This window comes from Terrapene carolina, unplaced genomic scaffold (assembly GCF_002925995.2).
Source record: "Terrapene carolina triunguis isolate 2854851 unplaced genomic scaffold, T_m_triunguis-2.0 Scaffold95, whole genome shotgun sequence".
NCBI classification, from domain to species: domain Eukaryota; kingdom Metazoa; phylum Chordata; order Testudines; family Emydidae; genus Terrapene; species Terrapene triunguis.
In genome coordinates, this window is record NW_020664446.1 from 10,360,535 (window position 1) to 10,383,677 (window position 23,143).

Below are 23,143 nucleotides of genomic sequence, written 5' to 3' on the forward strand. Positions count from 1 at the left end.
GCATCTTGTGCATCTAGTTGAGTGGGAAAGGTGTAGTGCAAAGTTATGGGTAATGGTGTTCATTGTGGCTCAGTGCACAAGCCTACAGTTTCACATTAACCAACATGAGTGGGTGGGAACTACTAGTAGTGGTGTATGTTTGTAGCTAAGTATGTACAATCAAAAAGCCCTCTTTGTTTGAAGGTGACATTCAGGTTTTCTAACTGAAGATCAGATCATAAGCTTAAATTTAAGTGTCTCTACATCCTAGTATAAAGGAAAGAACCTGAACTCTAATACATAGAGGATGCCATTACTGTGTCCAGATATCTGATTGAAACTCAATTGGAAGAGTGCACTGTAGCTAGGTAGCACTCATCTTTCCAGGTAAGATGACTGAGCTAGAGACTGCATGGCCAATTACATGTTGACAGTTATTTGATTTAGCCAATTTTATCTGCAGTCCTGAACTGACCCTGACTTTGGACAACATGTGCAATGGCCATAAGTGTCAGTCAGTCTTTTAAAATAGTCTTGTGAATGGCCAGCAGAATTGGATGGTATTGCAGCTCCCTGACTGGGTGAATGAAAGTTCTTAACAAATAGTTCTTAAAAAATAGTGAATAGGCGGCAAATGCTAAATTAATGCATTTATTATAGGGGTCAGCATGCAGGGTGTAGTTAACAGGTGTTTAACTACAAGAAATCCCCAAAAAATTGCAAATATCAAAGGGTACAAAAGACAATCACAGCCAGAAGCCATTCAGAACTCTAATCAATAGTTGAACACTCTTGATCTGTCCTGAAGATCAATTTGCCAGAGATGTTACAAAAACTTCCACTAAAACTCCATTTTTTCCTCAAGTCTCTGGTACTTCTCTATTTCTGGAGTTGGAGTACCTCAATTCTGGCTAATTGCTACCCAACTCTCTTGCTCTCTAGACAAATGACTTTCCAAGAAACCACCTTTTTATGGGGCACACACATTACTCTCCTCCTAGTTACCTTTTACACATTCTTGTAGTTCTCCCTGATTGCTTGGAAGATTGACCTCTTGTGCAGTCTCTTGTTGGGATTAAAGATTCTAGCAAAACACTTAACTACATGAGTGACTACATAAGATTGATCTGGAGATTGATCCAACAAGGCACTTTCCATCTTTTAGATCACCCAATAAATGAAGATCAGTTTGAATATAAAACTTGTATGTAAATTTTCATAACAAACTTCCCAACTTTTTGTAGAAAATGGACCATGTTTGGGGTACAGAAAACCAAAACAGCCATATCAGTGGTTGACTTACAAACAGGTTAGTTCCGCTTATTTTGTATACCGTCCAAAGAATGGATCAGCACATTGTAGCAGTCTCCAGTGGTAATGAGCCAAAACTACTTCCTCTATTCCTGCAGGTGTTGGACAGAGCTGAATACCTGGGATCAGGGCTCTTGTTCAAAGGATGTAAACCCTCACCAGACCAATTTATTGGCATCTTTGCTCAAAATAGACCAGAAGTAAGTGACAAGCAGAACTCTAGCAATGGGCAACTGTCCAGCACTCATGGGGGTCTAAATTCAGTGGAGTGGCCCCCAATTTATTTAAGTAGGGATTGGATTGGGCTCCAAGTGACAATCTGAGAACAGTTAAAGCCTGAACCCATAGAAGAACTGATTATCTGTCTTCCTTCCAATCACCTTTTTGTATCTGCTAATCCTAGTCCAGGTGGCTATTTAGGACTAACCATGAAGATCTGGGTTCTGGCTGCCATAACATGCGGTTCATATACAAATCAATACTAGATGTATGTGTGAGGGGCTACTCTACAGGTTACTAAACTTGCTCTGGCAAAAGCATTTGAACTACCATACATATCGGGTAACAAACTCAGGGTAGTTGCTTCTCTAACAGTGCTATTTCTTGTTTTGTGCAGTGGATCATTTCAGAATATGCCTGCTACACTTACTCAATGGTTGCTGTTCCACTCTATGACACTCTGGGGCCAGATGCCATTGTATTTATTATTAACAAAGGTAAAAACCTTATGTACTCTTCACAATAAATAACTCTTCCTTTCCACTTTAACTGACCTAACAATGCTCCTCTTCTGCTTCAGGTTTCATAGTAGTTAGACCTACACTAGCTAACAAACCTAGACCTCTTCACTTCTAGCTCTGCAACTCCACCCTAAACTGTCAGCACATCACCTATAGCTAGCACTACTTTCTCAATGCCCATCCTGTAAGATGACATGATCTGAGCAATAGGTCTACCACCGCATTTCTTGGCAGAATTCTTGTAATAAGATTTGGTGACTGTCCACTAGATTCTAAGGACTGAGTCTACCTGGGAAGAACTGGGTCATCTGTATCTCACTTATTAATGAGACCCCCTACAAAACTTTCTCCAACTAGGAAAAGCAAACTAGTGCAGTATCCTCATAGTTTGAGGTGAGACTCTAAATTGAAACACAGGATAATACAAAGGCCCAATCCTGCCAACACTTAAGTATGCCGGAGATCCTATGGGACTAATTGAATACAAAACTGTCAACGTGATTACAGCCAAAGTTAGTAAAATGAGCGAACGCTCTCTTGTCTATTTCAAGTCTTTCTTTTCCTTAGGTGACTGATTCTTCCACTGGTCTTTATCTTGCTTATTTCCTTGTCAGAACTGTCTCTCTGTTCAAATAAATCAAATGCAGGATTGCCGAACAGAATAAGACCATCAGTCAACTTGTAAAATCACTACAAATTAAATTACAAGCCAAGCTAACCTTAGCAACAGGTTCTGTCTCCTGGGACAACAGAGCAGTAATCTAATTAGGTTCATTTGCGTCTGAACATGTTGCTTGCTCATTAGTGTTCCATTGCTGTCTTACATGTGGTTTTAGTAATTGCATGTTGTGGTAAAAGGCTTCTGTAAATTCCAAGTATTTGAGGCCAATACTCTTCAAGATACATGGCTAAAATGTAACTTCTAAACAGGGGATAAAGTTTTAATGCCAATCAACTTTCTTTCCTTAAGTCCAAGGCTGGAATTGGTCATTGAGTGACTTTGAAAATCCCACTGTAAATACTTATTGCTGATTTTTTTTCTCTCCAGCTACCAAGACCCACTTCTACATGTACAACTAAAATGTACAGTCCATTGGGGGGGGGGGGGGGTGTGACACTTGTACATAAGTCAAAATTCAGCCCTGGTATGACTCCATTAGTATAGGCCCAGACTTGTAACCATAGTAACTGAGAGCAGAGCATTTGTTAATTTCAACTACTGGCTTTGGCTGCAACCTTTCAAATAAAAACTCAACATGCTGAAGGACAGAACCTGAATTTCCCTTAACCTCTAATCAATCATGGCTAATAAATCTCACTACGGGTCAGATCAAGGCTCCTATAATTTCAGCAAGAGGTGGATTAGGCTTCTGAAGTGTGGGCTCTTCCTTTTTCTGTAGCTGACATCTCCATGGTGATCTGTGACAAACCTGAAAAGGCACAAGTCCTGCTTGAAAACTGTGAGCAAGGGAAGATCCCAGGTCTGAAGACCATCATTCTGATGGATCTCTTTGATGATGAGCTCAAGGATAAAGGTGCCAAAGAAGGAGTTGAGATCCTGTCTCTTCAGGAAGCTGAGGTATGTGAACCCCTCACTTACAGCCTATCTGGTGACTGTTCAGGGAAAGGTCAATACAGCTACTTGGTAAGAGAAGGATTTTAACACTATGAGCAGTCAATGATTTGAAGCCAGAGTCACATTTCACTGCTTGCTTGAGAGCTTCAGACTGAACGTTGAGATCGCTAGTTCATGCCACTGAAGAAACAGCAATGTATTGACTAGTGCAATGCAGACACTGGGAACATGTTTACTACACTGGCAACTGGAGTTTTCCTAGAGTGGCTCAGTCATGTACCACCTATTAAGGAGATACAACACTCCTAAGTTGCATCTAAAGATATCTAACATTACAAAGGTCTCTTTATATGCATTTAAGCTGGCATACTGACTTGGTATTCAGATGTCTAGTTTTTTAATACAATAGCAATGTTGGGGGTTAATCTGTGCTCCTTAAATGACAACATACAGACTTTTTTTGAATAAGAAATTCAGTCCAAATCAAACTGGTAAGCCTTGCAGAAACTGTTCAAATGGACAGACTTTCTGCAGCTCTTGATCAATAGCCACCTAAGGTACATGGTCTGTACCACCTCTTGAGTTTCCCTCATGCTCTCCAGAAATTAATTGAAATTAAAGCTAGCTCTGGAGATCTCAAACGCAAGATTCCGGAGCTGTAACTTGTAAAATGCATGGGCTGTAAAACTTGCAGTACAGGGGTCCAACACAAGCTTGCTGGGCCTCTGTGGATGGGAATACTAAGAACATAAGAGTGGCCATATCTGGTAAAACCAATGATCCATCTAGCCCGGTAGCCTGCCTTCCAACAGTGGCCATTGTCCGATGCTTCAGAGGAAATAAATAGAACAGGATAACTATCAAGTGGTCCATTCCCCCACATCTGGCAGTCAAAAGCTTAGGAAAATACAGAGCATGGGATGTTATCCCTGACCATTTTGGCAATAGCTAGCAATGGCTATATCCTCCATGAGCATATCTAATCTCTTTTGTACCCAGTTATACTCTTTTTGCCTTCACAACATCCCCTGGCAACAAGTTCTACAGATTGACTGACTGCATCTTGAATTTTTTTTTTTAAATCTGCTTAACTTCATTGAGTGACCCCAGTTCTTATGAGAAGGGATAAATAATACTTCCACTCATTCATGATTTTTATAGACCTCTATACTATCCCTCTGTCTCTTCCAAACTGAATAGTCCCAGTCTTAATTTCTCTTCATATAGAAGCTGTTCCATACCCTTACATTTTGTTTCTGTTCTCTGTACTTTTCCAATTCTAATCTCTTTTTAATGGGAAAACCAGAACCCCACACACCCACATCTTGTGTACTGTATCATGGATTTATATAGTGACATATTTTCCATGGTATATCTTTTTCCTTTCCTAGTGGTTCCGAACATTGTTAGCTTTTTTTGACTGCTGTTCTACATCTGGGCAGATGTCTTTAAAGAACAATCCACAATGACTCCAAGATCTTTGAGTGGTAACAGCTAATTTAGACCCCATTTTTGTATGTGCAGTTGGAAGAATTTTTTCTGCTATGGACTAACATAGAATTTCATCTGCCATGCTGTCACCAGTTTAGTGAGATCCATTGAAATGCTTCACAGCCAGCTTTGTACTTAATTGTCTTGAGTATGTTGAAGAGGGCTCTGCAGTAACTGCTGTGGAAGTGCAGGGAAAGCCCAGTACCTGTCAAGGTGTAAACTCATTGACACAAGCAAAACACATGCTGGCTAAACAATCACATGCCCCATCTGGCCTGTTTCACCTGCTTGCATTGCATTTACATTCTGATATTACAATAAGTGTTAAAAGATGTCTTTTTTTTAATCTATCTTGACACAGGAGCTGGGCAGGAACAACTTAAGAGAACCTGTTGTAAGTTACTGAAACTTAATACTCTTTGAAAGTACTGCAAAACCTGCCTCTTTGAAGAGGCCTCTCCATCATAAGTCCACCAATGATCCCCCTCCTTTCTACCTCAAACTCTTACAAAATAAAACTGAACCCAAGCAGAGCCTTGCTGGAAAAGGGAGAAATACCAGGGATTTGGCTACTGGCTTCTTACCTGGAAGGTGCTTGGACACTACAGTAGTGGGGCAAAGGATTTAAAAAAAAAACACCCTTTGGATTATGAAATTAACACTGCTTCTTTTGTCATCTCTTTAGCCTCCTAAACCTGAGGATCTTAGCATTGTCTGTTTCACCAGTGGAACAACAGGTAAGTAACAAGTAGAATTTGGACACTAAAAAGTGTCTTGTTTCTCTAAATTTTCTTGCCTTGGATCAGGGAGACTATTGTGATGGAGAGGGGATACTGGAAATGTCTCAAGACCTGAAATGCAGAAAACATAATTTCCTTCTGTGATAAACAAGCTGCTTGATGGTACTTGCAGTCAAATGAGAGCCTCTCCTGCTTTGTCATCCTATAGTGAATAATTGCAGGAGGCTTCATTCACTACACTACACTACACCTATAAAAATGGAAGCCATTGTAGAGGGATAGCAGACATGAGCCAAAAATCTCCTTTTGTTACATCCATTCAACTCCACTCAAGTGAATAGTTCCACCAGTCTAAGAAGCTGGCCCTCCATCTTGGGCATGTTATCCCTTAAACCTGCAGCTCTCACTTCCACTTAAAACATGCCTAGCTGGAGACACTCCTAGACTGCACCTCAGGATTCTATAGGCCATGTTCTGGGTACACTTGCATTAGATGTAATGTTTATGTAGTGATGGTTTTTATCTCTGATCCAAAAGCTCTGTCTCAAGACTACATAGGGAAAAAACACCCTCCCTGAGCACTGCAAGTTTCAGTGCTGTAAAGTGGTGGTGTAGACCGAGCACCAGCACTGGGAGCTACTCCCATTGTGGGGGTGTGGTGCCATGACTACACAGCTGCATTAAAGCAGTGCCATGGCAACACTTTAACGTTGCTAGTGAAGACTTACTAGTTACATATGGAAACACGACTTGAGTCCAATACCACAAATGAATCCCCTGAGGGCTTGCAAATGTACGTGTGACTGAGCCAAATGTAAACTACAAAACGTGCCCGATCCATAGTGGTTCCAGCTGCCATGAGCTTGTTCTTCCCCATGATCTTTGGCAGGCAACCCAAAAGGAGCCATGCTCACACATGAAAACGTTGTTGCAAATGCTGCTGCTTTCCTTAAAAGTACTGAGGTAAGTTGCTGCTTTCATGTTTGCAGACTAACTTGGTGTTTATTCCTTTGGAGGCTTGTTATCCTGTCTAAGCCACCCAGCTTCACAAAACTATTCAGGTCCTCCTGAGTTGCCACAGTCCACTTAACAATCCGCCTACACTGTGTGCAGGACTTTGAAATGGACAAGTCTCCCCTGCAGACCAGGCCAAGACAACTAACCTCACTCCTGTCCAAAGCCAGAACACGAATTTTACAGAAATGAGAAGTTGGTCCTAGGAATGGATCTGAGCCAGACCACAAGATCTGAAATATCTAAATCCTGGCTGCTCAGATTGGATCTGAATGGCCCAAGATGGGAAATTCAGATCCATTCTTAGGGCTTGTCTATACAAGGACACTCAGGAAAGTTAGACATCTTCCTAGAAGGAAGACGAAACTCTTCTTTTTTTTTTTTTTTTTTTCTCTCCCTCTCTCGCCCCCCCCCCCCCCAAATCCCACTCTTTCAAGAGTGCCTGACTTGGCTCCAAACCAAGCTGAGGAAATCTACTAGACAGGGACTTCAGGAATTGCAGATGGCCACCATCCTCCCTCTGTCCCCCATGCTAACTTCAGTGGTCTCTAACAGATCACGAGGGGCGGGAGGGGCAAATACCAAAGTTCTGACTTCTCAAACCTCTGAGTAGGCTGGAGCAGGTGTAAAATTACTTGCCACTTCAATATAGCAGTTAAACCTAGATCTGTTGAATTCTGTTCTATGCTGTGGCATAACTATCATCTCCCACCTCAATGCTGTTCTGTTTCACTGTAGACTACATTTGACTGCAAGACTTCAGACATCTCAGTGTCCTATCTTCCTCTGGCTCACATGTTTGAGAGAGTAGTACAGGTAAGAGTAAACCAAGCCCTTAATTTGTTTCCTTATGTTCTATACCAAGGTCCTTCCTGTAATGATCTAGTAGAAGTTCTGTCCATGCAACCAGTCCTACAATGGCACAGTTAGCTACTGACTTGTGACTGGCCGATACCAGATTGTCCATAGGGCAACCTTCAAAACCTTTATTTAGTGATATTAATAGTCATGCTCCAGGGCATATACCAACCACTAAACAAATGTAACTATATGACTAATCAGAACATTCATATACGTTCTTTTAAACTTGCCAAAGGTTTGACCTAAATACTTTTGGCAACTAGTTCTGCAGGCTACATTACACATTATCTAAACTTTTTCTTTCATCTGCTAACGTGATGCCTTTAGATATAAAGGCATCTGTCCAACTTCAGAGTGGCTTTTCTTACACTCTTCTGAGAAAGTAAATAGCCTGCCCAATTCACCTTCTCGACATCTCTTGTAGTCTGTGTCCTAACTTGTCTGCTTTCTAAAATTGTGCACTGGTCAGACAATCTGTCAGACAAACAAGTTAGTTTACATTAGCAGAAGATAATGCTGCCTGCTTCTTGTTTACAATGTCACCTGAAAGTGAGAACAGGCATTTGCATGGCAGTGTTGTAGCCAGTGTCACAAAATATTTACATGCCAGATGTGATAGATTCATATGTCCCTTGATACTTCAACCACCATTCCAGAGGACATGCATTCTGCTCAATAACGATCCAAAGCAGTGCAGACCAACCCATGTTCATTTTCATTATCTGAGTCAGATGCCACCAGCAGAAGTTTGGGTTTTTGTTTTTCCCTGTTTTGGTGGTTCTGTAGCTTCCGCATCAGAGTGTGCTCCTAAGACTTCTAAAAGCATGCTCCACTCCTCCTTCTCAGATTTTTGGAAAGCACTTCAGATTCTCAAATCTTGGGTCAAGTGCTGTAGCTATCTTTAGAAATCTCACATTGGTATCTTTTGTCACTGTAAATTTGACAAAATGCAGTATTCTTAAAATGTGCTGGGTCATCTGAGTCTGCTATAACATGAAATATATGGCAGAATGCAGGTAAAACAGCAGGAAACCTACAATTCTCCCCCAAGGAGTTCAGTCACAAATTTAATTAACACATTATATTTTAACAAGTGTTTTCAGCAAGTCCTCTGGAAAGATGGCCAAAGCATGAAGAGGCATGTGAATCTTTAGCATATCTGGCATATAAATATCTTGCAATGCCTGCTACAACAGTGCCATGTGAATGCCTGGTCTCATTTTCAGGTGACAATGCTGCCTGCTTCTTCACAATATCTCCAGTAAACGTAAACAAACTTGCTTCTCTTAGCAATTGGCTGAACAAGAAGTAAGACTGAGTGGACTTGTAGGCTCTGAAGTTTGTACATTGTTTTGTCTGAGTGCAGTTATGTAACAACCTACATTTGTCAGTTGTGCAATCTCATCATAGAAGCACTACAGTACTTAGTATTTTTCAATTCAGCTCATACATCTGACCATTTTTACAGTGCAGATATCTGTAATCAAATCTAAAGTGAGCACTGTACACTTCCAATTCTGTAATTGAAATCCATATATTTGAAAATGTAGAAAATCCAAAAATATTTATCCATTGGTATTCTGTTTAACAGTGCAATTAATTTTTGAGTGAATCACATTAGTTAACTGCAATTGACAGCCCTAATCTAAATACATATGTGGGTAGACAAAGTGGTGCATCACTCAAACAGGTACTATAAACCCTCTGTGGATGTGTGAACACATTGCAGCACAGGTCAGGAGACTGACTTAGCAGGGTATGATCCAGATTAATGTCACCTCTGTCCTGCAACCTTGGGTGCCTTACAATGCCTTGCCACAGTGCGCAATCCATGTGGGAGCTAGTCTTTCAGTTTGCAAGTGTCTGCATAGTACAGTCTGCTAGCCCCACTTGGGTTACATTTTTGCTAGCTTAAATGACTAGATTAAAAGCATGTGGTGAGATGCTTTGCTTGAGCCATCTTACTGACAAAACCCTGTAGGTCAGGACCCCTCTCCCCAGAGTCCAATGAATGCAGTGTATGGGATGGGCAGGGAGAGAGAAGGAGTGCCTTGAGATGTTTGTCCCTCCTTTTTTATAGCTTCAGTCCCTCACCAGAAAAATTTCTAGCTGGGCACTAGGAGAGAACCAGCAGGGAACATCCTTCCACATACACTTGCTCATCTGTTTGAGCTTCCTTGGTTTCCCTTCCTGTTTGACTTTTGTTTTTATTGCTTAAATGCAAATTAAGCACAGCACACATTCCTTTGTTTTAAGACAGACCTGTTTGCCAACATCTGTTTGGACAGAGCCATGGAGTTTGGAACATGTTGAAATACATATGGCAAAGATTCCCCTGTATGATGTATCAGCAAATTGAGTTTTCAAATGACCTTACTAGGTGTAATTTGGACAAAATATATTACAACAGTATGTAAGTGTGAACAGGATTCTAGATTCTCACTGACTCTCTAGCATTCACCTGCAACACCTTAATATCCCCAAAATAACAGGCCTTGAGCCAGAGCCCTTTGTATCAAGGGCCTGAACCAATAGGGGTTGAATGTGAGCAAGATAAAGAAAGGGGTCACAGGAGGAACTGAGGGCTCTTCTATTCCTAAGGCATGATCTCAGGCCAGTCCTGATCCCACAGAACTTGATGCCAAAGATCTTATTGATCCCACTGAGAAATGGATTCACTCTCGTTAATTTTCACATTTCAATCAATTTGAATGAAGTAAATAACCTTTGTCAGAATTACATCTGACAAACATAGCCCTGCTTGGTATCTGCTACCTCTGAAGGGATTGATGGTGGGTATTTCCCACCTTAAAGCAACACTGTCACACCATTGCAAAGTGTAGGGCAGAGGACACTAAGAAAACACCTAAACAAATGACATTGCTAAAACATTCCTTAACTCTAATAGCCCTTCAGAAGCAATAAATCCTCCCACAGCAGGTCCAGAAACCCAAATCCACATTACATGTGGACCATATTGTAATAACCTTTCACAAAGTACACTCTCTACCCAACCTCACCTTCTGTTTAATCCTGATTCCTGAACTACTTCAATGGCCTTGAGTAAGTCACTTGGCCCCTTTGCCTCCACTTCCCTATCTGTAAAATGGAAATGGTAAGCCTTAAATGTCAGGGATACTGAATCTTAATACTTCTAAAGAACACTGAATACAGAAAGCCCTTAGCGCTCAGAAAATAGCAATGAGTGTAATAGTGGTTTTTAAAAATCTTAATATCACAATTCACGGTTTCTTCACTTGTTCCACTACAGTCTGGGATCTCATGATAGAAACTAGACCTACAAGAGGGATGTCATTTGGTTAACAGGTACAAGTAACTTGCCCATCCTTAAAATGGGGATATGTTGAAGATTAAGTGATTTCATCCTTTGCTCCCAGGGGGTGCATGAGCACAAAGGATAACTGTTTCCTTGGAGGAGTGAAGCTGTATGCTGAGGATACATGACACACCTGCATAGCCTTAAACTCATTAATTGTTCTGAGACTCCTAGTCCTATGAGGCTGGGAATTCTTACCCCAAGCAAGGACTTGCAGAACTAGGTTCATTCTCTGTATATTTACTTTCTAGACTATAATGTACTCCAGTGGAGCAAGAGTGGGTTTCTTCCAAGGAGACATTAGACTACTAACAGATGACATGAAAACCTTGAAGCCGACTATGTTTCCAACAGTACCAAGACTGCTCAACAGGATCTATGACAAGGTACTAAAAGCTGCTGCTTTCCCAGATGAATTTACATGAAGGGGGATGTGCACTTAAATCTGCTTCCAACATGCAAATTCACACAACTTAGCACTCACTGGAAACTTGGCTTTAAATTAAATGTACTGAATACCCACACGTTGGGGGCAGAGGTCCTGATTAGAGGAGTGAGCATTGTCTTTATAACCCCTAGCACAATGCGGGGGCTTGGGGGTCATGATTGTAGCTCCTAGATGCAAATACCTCACATACTTCCAATGAAAATCAAATTAAATGTGGATTTTCAACTGTTAACACTCATGGCAGGAATGTCTGCTTTTATTTAAAGCAAACACAAACCCTGTTGGCAGTCTTTACTGTCATGGCATTCTTTGCAGAGTCTGCATGGCCCAATCTACCACAAAGGCAGTCCCTCAAGGTCATGGCTGAGGTGATCACTACACCAAGTGGCACCATTATATTCCCCAATGTCCATGCTGTTTCTAAATGGAGGAAGATGGCACTGGACACTGAATCTAGCACCCTTCAATTTTTTTTTAAAAAGTAATGTTTTCTTTATCAGGAGGGAAAATATCCTGGTGAGTTCATGAATAAACTCACTTAAACAGCTTTTTACCTGCAGATACAAAGTGGTGCACAGAATCCATTGAAACGGGTTCTGTTCAACTTTGCATTAGCCAGAAAACTGGACGAAGTGAAGAAGGGCATTCTCCGAAATGACAGCATCTGGGACAAAATGATCTTTAAGAAAGTCCAGGTATGTCTCAAAGCTGCATATAATTTGCGTAACAGAACATATTCACAGTAACCGCTCCAGGCCCAAATAAGGTGATAGATGAGCTGCTGGAGATGAGCAGAAGCTAGAACAGCATGGTAAGCCAAAAAACCATACTATATCCACTGTAATGCTGTTTACCTTGGATCAGAGCTGAAAGCAGGAGTCTGACATGAGCTGAAGAACCAGGCTGTATTGTTGCAGACTTGGAACATCTGTAGATCAGGCCCAGAATGGGAAATGTGTAACACAGAGGTGAATTACACACAAGGACGTGTCAAAACACTACACTGTGTTTTATAGCAATTGTTCAAACCAACGCAGTAAAACTATTAGACTTGCAGTGATTAACTTCATTGTACACACATGCATGAATGCAACTTTGAGTTGCTGTGTTCCAGTTGGACAGAAGTGTCTGGGGAAAATATACTCTGCCCCTGAGTTTAGTCTGAAGGCAGAGTTGAGCTGAAACTGAACTTTCTGGAAGATGGGACTGCTTCTTTAAAATCTAGAAGTGTCCAATCCTTGGTGACTGCTCCTTATGGTAGTATTAGCGTAAGGTGTAATACACCAGATACTTGTCTGGCATCTAAGAGGAGAATAGCCTAGTTCTTTGTTCAGAGTGAGCAGCCACTGGATCAACAACCAAATTGGGGCAATAGCAGCATGGATAGGGGAGGGAATGAGATCTGGAAGCTAAAGTAGGAGATGAAGGTAGAGATCTAATCCTTGAGTGATCGCTGGCTGGCCATGTAAAATGGATAAATGACAAGCATTCCACCTTCACTTTGGATGTTACATGTAGCTACCTCACTTGAGATATTGTAATTCTTGGCACTTTAAAAAGCACCCTGAGACCCTTGCCAAATTAGCTGGGGGTGGGGAGAGGAATGCTGATCTGACTTGACTTGGCTGCCTTGAAGTAATTCCAAAAAGTAGCTACCATGTTCTAGAGCCAAGTGGGACAGAATACAGTAATGTCTCAACTTTTCCCTTTGAGCAGCTTGGTGCTTGCACCACTGATGCCTGTTAGATAGGAAGACCTGTTGGCATGTCTTGTGATCCTCTCTCTTCCATGAATGGCAACTAAGCCTTAGTCCTCCATTAGCAGGAGCAGTACTCAATTCTGCTCAAGAAGTGGTATGCTGCTTTTGGAGGGCTTGTGTGGCTTGGACAATGACTTGCTAGCTGCTTGTGGCAATGGTTGCTGTTAAGGAGAGGGGGAGGAAGAAATCAAGAAAACAGGCATACCTTGAATGAAGTCATAGGTTCCTGTACACAGCTTTAAAATGAGATGCTGCTAACATGCAGATGAGTAACAAACTCTTGACTCCTATAGATGGATGAGGCTCTGCTTTTTGACTACTCTAATCATTTCTTGCAGGAGACCATGGGTGGGCAAGTGCGTATAATGGTAACAGCAGCTGCCCCCATATCTCCCTCTGTCCTGACACTTCTCAGAGGAGCATTGGGATGTCAGGTGAGCCATGTTTGCCATCTTATTCCATGGTGCAGACTCTTCTCTGAGACTATGGCTAACTTCTCAGACTTGATTTGACAGAACACTTTAGATGGCACTTTCACTGACAAGTGATACTGGCCCAGACTGAGTAGTGGGGGATTATTTTTGTATGCAGTATGGACTTCTCAGTGTGCAGCTATGACAAATGCCATAGCATTCCACATTGCAGAAAATAGTTTGGCACTAAAAGACCTCCCTTCTAGACAGACTCTACATCATTGACTCTTGATCACACTAAAACTCTTCTCCCCATCTATGTACTTGCACTTTTCTAGCTGGATCCAACATCCTACAATCTTTAGAGTTAGTGCTATGTAGAATAAGGGCTTCTTCCTGAATGAGTGGAGGAGGAGGTTGCTTGGAAGGTTGACACTGTCAGGCATTTCATATAGCCAAATCTGAAGACTCCCTGCTATGAAAAGTTTACTCCAAATAGAAAGCAAAGGGTGGAGAGGAGCAGTAAAGCAGATGACTGAATTTAAACCCTCTTGTAGTGCCACAATCCTATTAGGACTTGTTCTTTTGCACATGTTCCTCTCTGCAAATTAAGTTTGCAATCCCCATGCTGTAGCATTAGTATCGCAAGGGCAGAACACAAACTTTTTGTGGTATGTTGTGAGTAGTTCTGCAATACAGCAGTCAATGTGCAGGGGAGTGTAATGGGGTGCCAGGAGTTTTTTAGCAATGTGCCCTGTTTGCAAGTGTTGGCAAGTCAGCCACTTTATGCAGGGTTCTCTGTGGCAGGAGTGTACCACTAGCTCTGTGCAGGGTGTGGGTGGTGGGAATGGCTCTGGAGGGAACTGGGAAAGGAGTCTGGACAGCTAAGCTCAGGAAACAGATTTAACTTTTTCTTGCCAATAGGAAGCGTTTAGATGGGATCTCTCTGCTCAAATCTGCACTTGAGCTGTTAACAGAGGCCTGCACTAGGAATTCTGCGTTTATATGAAGGAACTGGATGTAGGCTCAGCCTTCTCAGTGGTAAAATTCTGATCATACCAAAACAGTGGGCTATTGGATCTGGATTTTTTTACAATAGCTGTACACAATTATTCTTTTCTATATGCGTCTATTGCATACAAAGGCTGGATATGCCAGAAGTGGCAAAATACTTCATATGGTCATGTAAAGTGCATCTTGACACTCTACAGATGGGCACAACGCTTATGTTACAGCAGGGACCACACCAGGACTCCAACCCTAAAAGGAGATTTGTTTCCATCTTATCCAGATTTTTGAAGCCTATGGTCAGACAGAATGCGCGGCTGGCTGCACCTTCACCGTGCCTGGAGATTGCACAACAGGTATGGTTGAGATTGAAAGCCTTCCCTGAAGCTGCTAAAGGCAGATGCCTCCCTGCCACGGAAGGTGTTGGGCAACTAAATTGTCCTAGGAGCCTTTGAAAAGATCACCCTGATTCCCACCTGGTAGACCGAATTTAAATACTCTTTCAGTTGATTGTTGCCCTGTTGTGCACACAACTTCTCAAACACCCATTAGCACCAGTTAACCTTGCTTTGCCTTTTCTATGAGGGAGGGCTTGCTAGCCTGAATAGCATCTCTTCTGTTAAGCACGAACTTACTGACCTGGTGGCTTAATGGTATAGTTCTGTTGGGGGCCGAAGAATAGAAATGTGTTCTTTGGGCATAAAAGGCTGTAAAGGACCAAAGCGCACATGCATATCTTCCTTGGTCATGCTTCACCCAGAATCTCCAATCTCTCTTCTAAAACCCAATAAGGGCTTACCAAATTCACAGCCATGAAAAAGGTGCCCCCATACCATGAAATCTCGTATCCTTCTGCAAAATCTGGTCTTTTGTGTGCTTTTACCCTCCTTATAAAGATTTCACAGGGGAGACCAGTGTTTCCCAAATTGGGGGTCCTGACCCAAAAGGGAGTTGTAGGGGGGTTGCAAGGTTATTTTAGAGGGTCACAATATTCCCACCCTGACTGCTGCCTTCAGATCTAGGTGACCAGAGCTGCAGCTGTTGGCCAGGTGCCCACCTATGAGGGTGGTACGTGGCCAGCAGCAGCACAGAAGTAATGGTGGCAATACTATACTATGCCATCCTTACTTCTGCACTGCTGCTGGCAGTGGCTCTGCCATCAGAGCTGGGTTCCCAGCCAGCAGCCACCATTCTCCAGCTGCCCAGCACTGAAAGCAATGCACCAGCAGCAGCGCAGAAGTAAGGGTAGCAATACTGCAACCCTCTACAATAATCTTGCAACCCCTCCACAACTCCTTTTTGGGTCAGGACCCCTACAATTGCAACACTGAAATTTCAGATTTAAATAGCTGAAATCATGGAATTTACAATTTTTAAAATCATATGACCATGAATTTGGTAGGGACCTAAACATCATCCAGGGGAGGCACTGTTATGTGGTTAGGTGTTTCTGCACAACATGGAATATAAAATGGATTTTGATTCAGTATCTTCCTGGAGGAATACAGAGCTGTTTTTATTGTTGCTCATAATAAAACAACCTAATTATTGGGTAACTAAGCCTCAATACAACCATTATTCAGGAAACTGCTAGATCCAACTTGGATCACTTGAATCACTATGAATCGAAACTACTAGGCAGAAATCCATTTACCAGCACACAGTAGCTGAGACTTAGGACAGGGTAAAATTTCAAATACAATTGGAAAAGATGAGCAGGGGGGATCTTAGGCAGAAATTATTACCCAAATTAGAAAACTGCCAGGACATGAGATGGAGGGAGCAAACTAACTTACACATGTCCTAAGATTTTAAACAATCAGTGGTAAGGACCAATGACTTCTATCTCAATAGATGTAGGAGATTCTATAGTTTCAGCATAAAGAATAACCTGGCAGCTAAAATGTTCTTCACCTTTAATCAAGATCTGTTGGGTTTGTTTTCCTGCAGCAGTGAAGAAAATCCCTGATCCAACCATTACTTTCCTACCTTGTATAGTACACAGTTTAGAAACTCCAAAACAATATATGGGGGGCCTGAAAGAATCTCAAGGGTTTGAATTCCAGTCTCTCTAAAGTTGAAACTGACTTTAAATTGACTCCCTCAAAATACCTTGAGGGTGTGAGGAAGTCACCCATGGATTCTGCAAAAGGTTAGATCTTGCAAATAAAATCTGCCTAAACTTCTCATGCAGGCCATGTTGGAGCCCCTCTACCCTGCAATATCCTAAAACTAGAAGATGTGGCTGACATGAACTATTTCTCTTCCAATAATGAAGGAGAGGTAGGCAAACCTGTCTTTGGAGTGATGCTGTGAGGATTGCTGCAATGCTACATGGAATGACAAATCTCTTGTTTGCATGCTGTAGGTCTGCATTAAAGGACCAAATGTCTTCAAAGGTTACTTAAAGGATCCTGAGAAAACAGCTGAAGCTATTGATACAGACGGCTGGCTTCACACTGGAGACATTGGGAAATGGATGCCAGTAAGTTTTCACTGGTTTAATACCTGCTATAGGAGGAACATTTCCCTAGCTGGCTGAGGAATCTTGGGGAAGTGATGATCACTACTAAACTTGTAGTGAAGGTAAAAAGTATTGGACTGTTGTAGGGTACATAATACTAGTATCTTCCCAAACTGTTAAAGATAGGCCTAAGCATCTTTCTTTTGGGTATATACTCCAGATAACTCTAACAAGTTAAATGCGGGGGCTTTCTTTGGCATACTACAAAGATAATATAGACCTAGAATTGGAGTGTTGATCAAAACTTAGATGTCAGTGTAGAGTCCATCTAAGGACCCCTTCTCACCACTATGATTGGTACAATATGTGGTTAAACAAAGATGCCAGTAACTTAAAGTTTCTTGCATGAGGGCGGAGTGCCCAAGACCAATTAGCTCAGACAAGGGAGGCTTCAAATAACACCTGTCAGGCCAGTAATTTAACTCCAGAACATGCCATTGCTTTCACAATGATCAGGCAAGGTGAGATCTTCTTCTCTTAATAAAGAGAAAATAAAGGTGCTGCCTAATCATGTTCTGAGATAATTAGAAGAATAACTGAGGAGTTGGGGCTTAAGTTAATCAGTTTCTCTGAACCAATTAGTACCTCTCAACTTCTCTGTGGGGTTGTGAAGATGCATGGAATCATGTGGCTTGTCTCAAACAGCTGCAACAAAAATGAAATCTTTTGCAAAAGGGAGTAGGTCAGCTTTTTAGAAGCAAGCTTTAATTTGTGGGGGAAGGAATGACTCTAAATATTAGGAAATACCTTAACATTAAAACATTACCATAGAATGGAACTCTGAAGATCATTGACAGAAAGAAGAACATCTTTAAGCTAGCACAAGGAGAGTACATTGCACCAGAGAAGATTGAAAATGTCTACATCAGAAGTGCTCCTGTAGCACAAGTTTTTGTTCATGGGGAGAGTTTAAAGGTAAACTGCTTCTTTCTTGAGTGCTTTACTCCCTAAATAAGAAATGAGTGCTAAGAATTGGGCCTTCTGAAGCATTACCTTGAGTACTTCAGACCCGTAAATTGCTCTGAAGCTCGTTCTGTGTACAAGCTGCAGCTTCCCCTCCAGAGCCTCTGTGGGGTATAGCTGGCCTGTGATATACAAGAGGTCAGACTACTAGTGGACTCTAGGCTTTAAACTCTGCCTGCTAACCAGGCTGTCGCTTGCTAGCCTTCCCATTAGAGGGCAGGAATCTTCTCTTCAGCAGTGTTTGTCAGGATGCTATCCCACAATTTTTATGATCTCTAAGTAGGCTAGGAGGTGATGAGAACTAACTTGGGGGTAATTCAATATCTGTGTGGGTTTCAAGTGATCAGAAGTTGCCTAAGTGATATCACTGCAGTTGATAAAAATTCCCATGTACTTCAATGGGAGCATTTAGACCAATGCTGAAAAGTCTTAAACCAGAGGGTGATCATCACTCTTAAGAAATGGGTGCCCAGAGCATAAGCTGGGTGGCTAGACTCTGATTTGGAGAAGCCATTAAACTGTAGCTCACACTTTGAGCTGATTTAAATTATGCAAAACTCTAACGGTAAGTAGTTTAGTGTATGTAACACTCACCCTATCCAGAGGACTCAGGCAATTGTATTAGACTCTTAGACTTTAAGGCCAGAAGGGGCTATCATGGTCCTCTAGTCCAGTGATTCTCAAACTTTTGTACTGGTAACCTCTTTCATATAGCAAGCCTGAGTGTGAGCCCCCCTTATAGATTAAAAACACTTTAATATATTTAACACCATTATAAATGCTGGATGCAGAGCGGGGTCTGGGGTGGGGGCTGACAGCTTGCAACCCCCATGTAATAACCTCACAACCTCCTGAGGGTTCCCAACCCCCAGTTTGAGAACCCAGATCTAGTCTAACCTCCTGCACATCACAGGCCACAATCTCACCCACTCACTTCTGCAATAAGGCCATAACCCAGGCTGACTTACTGAAGTTTCCAAATTGTGATTAAAGATTTCAAGTTACAGAGAATACCATTTACTCTAGTTAAAACCAGCCCATGACCAGTGCCCCATGCTGTTAGAGGAAGGCAAAAAAACCAAGTGTTCTGCTAATCTGACCTCAAAAGTCCTTCCTGATACCAAACAGGGTGATTGGTTATGCCTTGAGCATGTGGGCAAGATTTGCTAGCCAGACACCTGGAAAAGAATTTTCTGCGATGATTGCCACTGTTTTTTAAAAAAATTGATCCATGATGCATGTATTCTGTCCATATCAGTGGTGGCAAAGTGAGAACCCTATCGTTCTGCAAAGCCTCTTTGGGTTGAGATTCTAGGTCTGACTCCTGTACTGAGTCCAACAGTTAAATGTTGAACAGGATTGCATTAAACTTTTTGACACTTTCACATCATACATCTTGTTCCAAACGTGACTCTTTCCACAGTCCTCTCTAGTGGGTGTAGTGGTTCCTGACCCTGAGGTACTTCCAAAATTTGCAGCAAAACTTGGAATAAAAGGTTCATCTGAAGAAATTCACAAAAATTCAGTAAGTGCCTTTTTATCTTAAGATTGTATCTTCTGGGTGCATTATACTTGTGCTGCAGAGAATAATAGTCCTGCAGAAACTGCCTTAATGTGGATTTAGGATATTTCTTTAGTGTCTTTAGAGGTTTTTAAATTTTAAGCTTCCATTTAAAATACTAGTTGCTAGTCCTTAGTCACAACTGTTTTGAGTATGTCCTGGAGCAAGCACTGGGTTGACATGGCCAGGCCTGAGTTCCAATCTTGGCTCTGCCATTGCCACAGGGGGTTAGGAAGACTAAGGCAGTGTAATGATTTCCAATCTGGCAAATGAGGATAATGCTTTACTGGCCTTCATGGGGATGTGGCTAATGTTTATAGGGCTCTGAACACAGTACTGAGTGGTAAGTATCCAACACCTCTAAGCAGAACTTCACAATGGGACCACTACCCCACCATGGATTTAGAAAGGGAGGTAGTTTTAAACTTCTGCTTGCTGTGTTACATGGTGTCTGTTTTTCAACTTGTTCTATATTAGGTATTGAAAAAAGCTATTTTAGAAGACATGGTGAAAGTAGGAAGAGAAGCTGGCCTTAAGTCCTTTGAACAAGTGAGTATTTGGGGTGGGGAGGGATAGCTCAGTGGTTTGAGCATTGGCCTGCTAAACCCAGGGTTGTGAGTTGAGTACTTGAGGGGGCCATTTAGGGATCTGGGGGGGAGGGAAATAGTTGGGGATTGGTCCTGCTTTGAGCAGGGGGTTGGACTAGATGACCTCCTGAGGTCCCTTCCAACCCTGATATTCTATTTAGGATTATGAACTTTCTGTAACAGACATTAGCACAGGCAAAGAGTGGCTGCTAAAGGCCTGGGAAGTATGCATTGCTGTAGCTTAAACTAGTCCTGAACCGCATTAGTAAAGAACTATCCATATGGAAATTCAGTGGCTTTTCAGTTTATCATGGTGCTGATACACTTTCTAGCACATCACTGACAGCTAGTTTAAATGTCTGTCTTTCTACACTCAGGTTAAAGACATCTACATTCATCCAGAGATGTTCACTATTGAACAGGGACTCCTGACTCCAACCCTGAAGGCAAAAAGAGCAGAACTCTCTAAATACTTTCAGACCCAACTTGAAGCCCTCTATGCAAATATACAGGAATAATTGGGTGGCATTCTAAACACCCATTGAGATTTATGTGGAATACCAAAGCACTCCTCAGGACAGTAAGTCACCTACTGAGAACAAGATTGAATAGAGGAGCAAGAGGGATCTTAACAGGAAGATGATACATTTATACTTGCCAATTTTATGCCTTGGCTTGGACTTCATCACAATGATGACCATAAGCTATTGTGTTCCAGTTGCCTAATCTCTGGAATAGGCACAAGATTCCAAGTAACATGGAAGCTCTTGCTTTCAGACTGAAGCACACTGATGTCTAAAATAAGTGCTTAGGAAGCAAATGGGCAGGTTCTACAAAGCTTCATCCTTCATCAAAAAGTGGTGGTCCCTCTCCATGCCCTCCACTTATTAAACTATGAAATTGTCATTGGCTGGAAGACTGACCATTCATTCATAGTGCCTCCAGCACTTTCTTAAGCCTGAAACTATTTGTATTGTGCTTCAGTTGCCTTCTGGTAACCACTGCTATGTGAAGCAATAAATTTTATTTGCACATTCAAAAAACCTATCCTGTAGGAGTGATCATTTCTGCACAGTGTCCTTGGCAAAATTCAGTCACTCAGAATGTCTTCACAGAATACTTCGTTAAGCAGAGAACTTAGCTCAAATTATAGCTGATCTACTGGCTTCCTGCATGCATACCACTAAGCTACAGGGCAAACATGGGGTGATTAAAAATTGAGACTTCTATCCATCTGATAAGTTGAGTGAAGCTGGTTTTTTGTCCGTTGTCCTTGCCTATGGAATACCGAGTCAGTCCAGTGTTAGTGCTGGAGGTTCCAGCAGCAAGCCCTATCCTTCCACTAAGGCCACCAGAAGTGTCCTTTCAAAGCTCTCCAGCAACTTACAACTTCATCATAACAGTTGTCTTATTAGCTCATGTCTAAATCTCCCTGTCAAATTGTCTCCTAATATTCCAGGATAGGTTAAATAGGAAGAGAAGTGTTCAACCTGAGAATTTTTTTTCTAGTAGCTATCAGGTGAGAAGTGCCTCATGCTGTTGCACATGTCTCTTCCATTATCATTAATGGGAAGTAGCAAGCAGCTGACAACAAGGCAAGGAGGGGGGGGGAAGAGAAGGCTAAGCAGAGATTTAATTAAAATAAAATAATATACAGGAATGAAAGTCCCTCCCCACATAAAGCAAAAGCTTTGTAAAACAAGGAATTATTGGGGCACCAATCCAGTAGCTCTTTCCTTCCACAGAAGAATGGAAACTTCATTTGTAAATCTTCCTGAGATGAGGCTTAGGCCAGGTCTACACTGGTATAACTACATTGCTCAAGGGTGTGAAATGTCTATACCTCTGACAGTTACCCCAACCTAAGCCCCAGTATAGACAGTGCTATGTCAACATAGCTACTGCCTCTTGTGGAGGCAGATTAGCTACACCTATGGGAAAGCTCTTCTATCCACATTGTATCACTTTAGTGAAGACGCTACTGTAGTGCAGCTGTGTTGGTGAAGTGCTTAAGTGTAGACCAGCCCTTATACTTTCCCAATGCCCCAAGGGATTTGTGAATGGTTTCCTAGATGCCTAGCACACCAACACTGGCAAGATTAATATTTTTGTCTGTAGCAAGCTTGATACCAAGGCCTTGGATCTTTGGATGTATCGACATGAACTGGATGCAACTGGGATGTGTAATCCATATGTAAGATCTCCTTTAGATTGCTAGGCATACTTGTTCATGCCACAACCTTCCAAAGGGGGTGCTAATGGTTAAACCAACAAAAGGATGGGACAACTATTTCCTGGGAATTGTGGAACAGCTACTGGAATAATCTCCTCACTCCCACAGCTTCTCCCACTAGAAGAGACCCCTCTCTAAATGTTCTTTCAAAGGTAATAGTGACTACAGTCTACATTGCAGGTGGTGTGGTTTTTTGCAGCCCTGAGTCTCAGAACCCAGGTCAACTGACTCAGGCTTGTGTTATGGGACTAAAAGTAGCAGTGTGGACAATCCAGGCTTGGGCTGGAGCCTCGCCTCTGAGACTTGCCCCCTCACTGGACTTAAAGGGGGGGAGGTGCTCCCTCCCAAGCCAAAATGTCTACACAGCTACTTTTAGCCCCATAGCATAATCCCTAGTTAGTTGATCCAAGTTCTGAGCTGCACTACCATGTGGCTTTTTGATAGGTGTACCCTGGAAGTCAAGCCAGTTTTGTCAATCACTGATTAACCTAGACCCCTGATGATCAGGTGGTGAGTCTGATATGCCTGCTTAAAGGATACCACTAGGGTTGCCACTCTTCTGCAGTGCTTGGTTCTCACTGTCCCAGAGAAGCTCTAG

The 23,143-nt window shown here is 42.0% G+C and overlaps 1 protein-coding gene across 1 annotated transcript in view; it reads left to right on the forward strand.

The window, feature by feature from the left end:
• Positions 1 to 21,347, forward strand: part of ACSL5 (acyl-CoA synthetase long chain family member 5) — a 37,884-nt gene extending 16,537 nt beyond the window's left edge. The window contains exons 4-21 of the mRNA XM_024193522.1: positions 1,224 to 1,288; positions 1,389 to 1,490; positions 1,907 to 2,006; positions 3,431 to 3,609; positions 5,459 to 5,491; positions 5,783 to 5,834; positions 6,727 to 6,800; positions 7,590 to 7,667; positions 11,301 to 11,435; positions 12,058 to 12,192; positions 13,595 to 13,690; positions 14,961 to 15,033; positions 16,872 to 16,960; positions 17,046 to 17,162; positions 17,973 to 18,116; positions 19,588 to 19,689; positions 20,203 to 20,274; positions 20,690 to 21,347. Of these exons, the coding sequence (XP_024049290.1) occupies positions 1,224 to 1,288; positions 1,389 to 1,490; positions 1,907 to 2,006; positions 3,431 to 3,609; positions 5,459 to 5,491; positions 5,783 to 5,834; positions 6,727 to 6,800; positions 7,590 to 7,667; positions 11,301 to 11,435; positions 12,058 to 12,192; positions 13,595 to 13,690; positions 14,961 to 15,033; positions 16,872 to 16,960; positions 17,046 to 17,162; positions 17,973 to 18,116; positions 19,588 to 19,689; positions 20,203 to 20,274; positions 20,690 to 20,830 (1,787 nt within the window). The 3' untranslated portion in view covers positions 20,831 to 21,347. The remainder of the gene's footprint in view (positions 1 to 1,223; positions 1,289 to 1,388; positions 1,491 to 1,906; positions 2,007 to 3,430; positions 3,610 to 5,458; positions 5,492 to 5,782; positions 5,835 to 6,726; positions 6,801 to 7,589; positions 7,668 to 11,300; positions 11,436 to 12,057; positions 12,193 to 13,594; positions 13,691 to 14,960; positions 15,034 to 16,871; positions 16,961 to 17,045; positions 17,163 to 17,972; positions 18,117 to 19,587; positions 19,690 to 20,202; positions 20,275 to 20,689) is intronic.
• Positions 21,348 to 23,143: the final 1,796 nt, after the last annotated feature.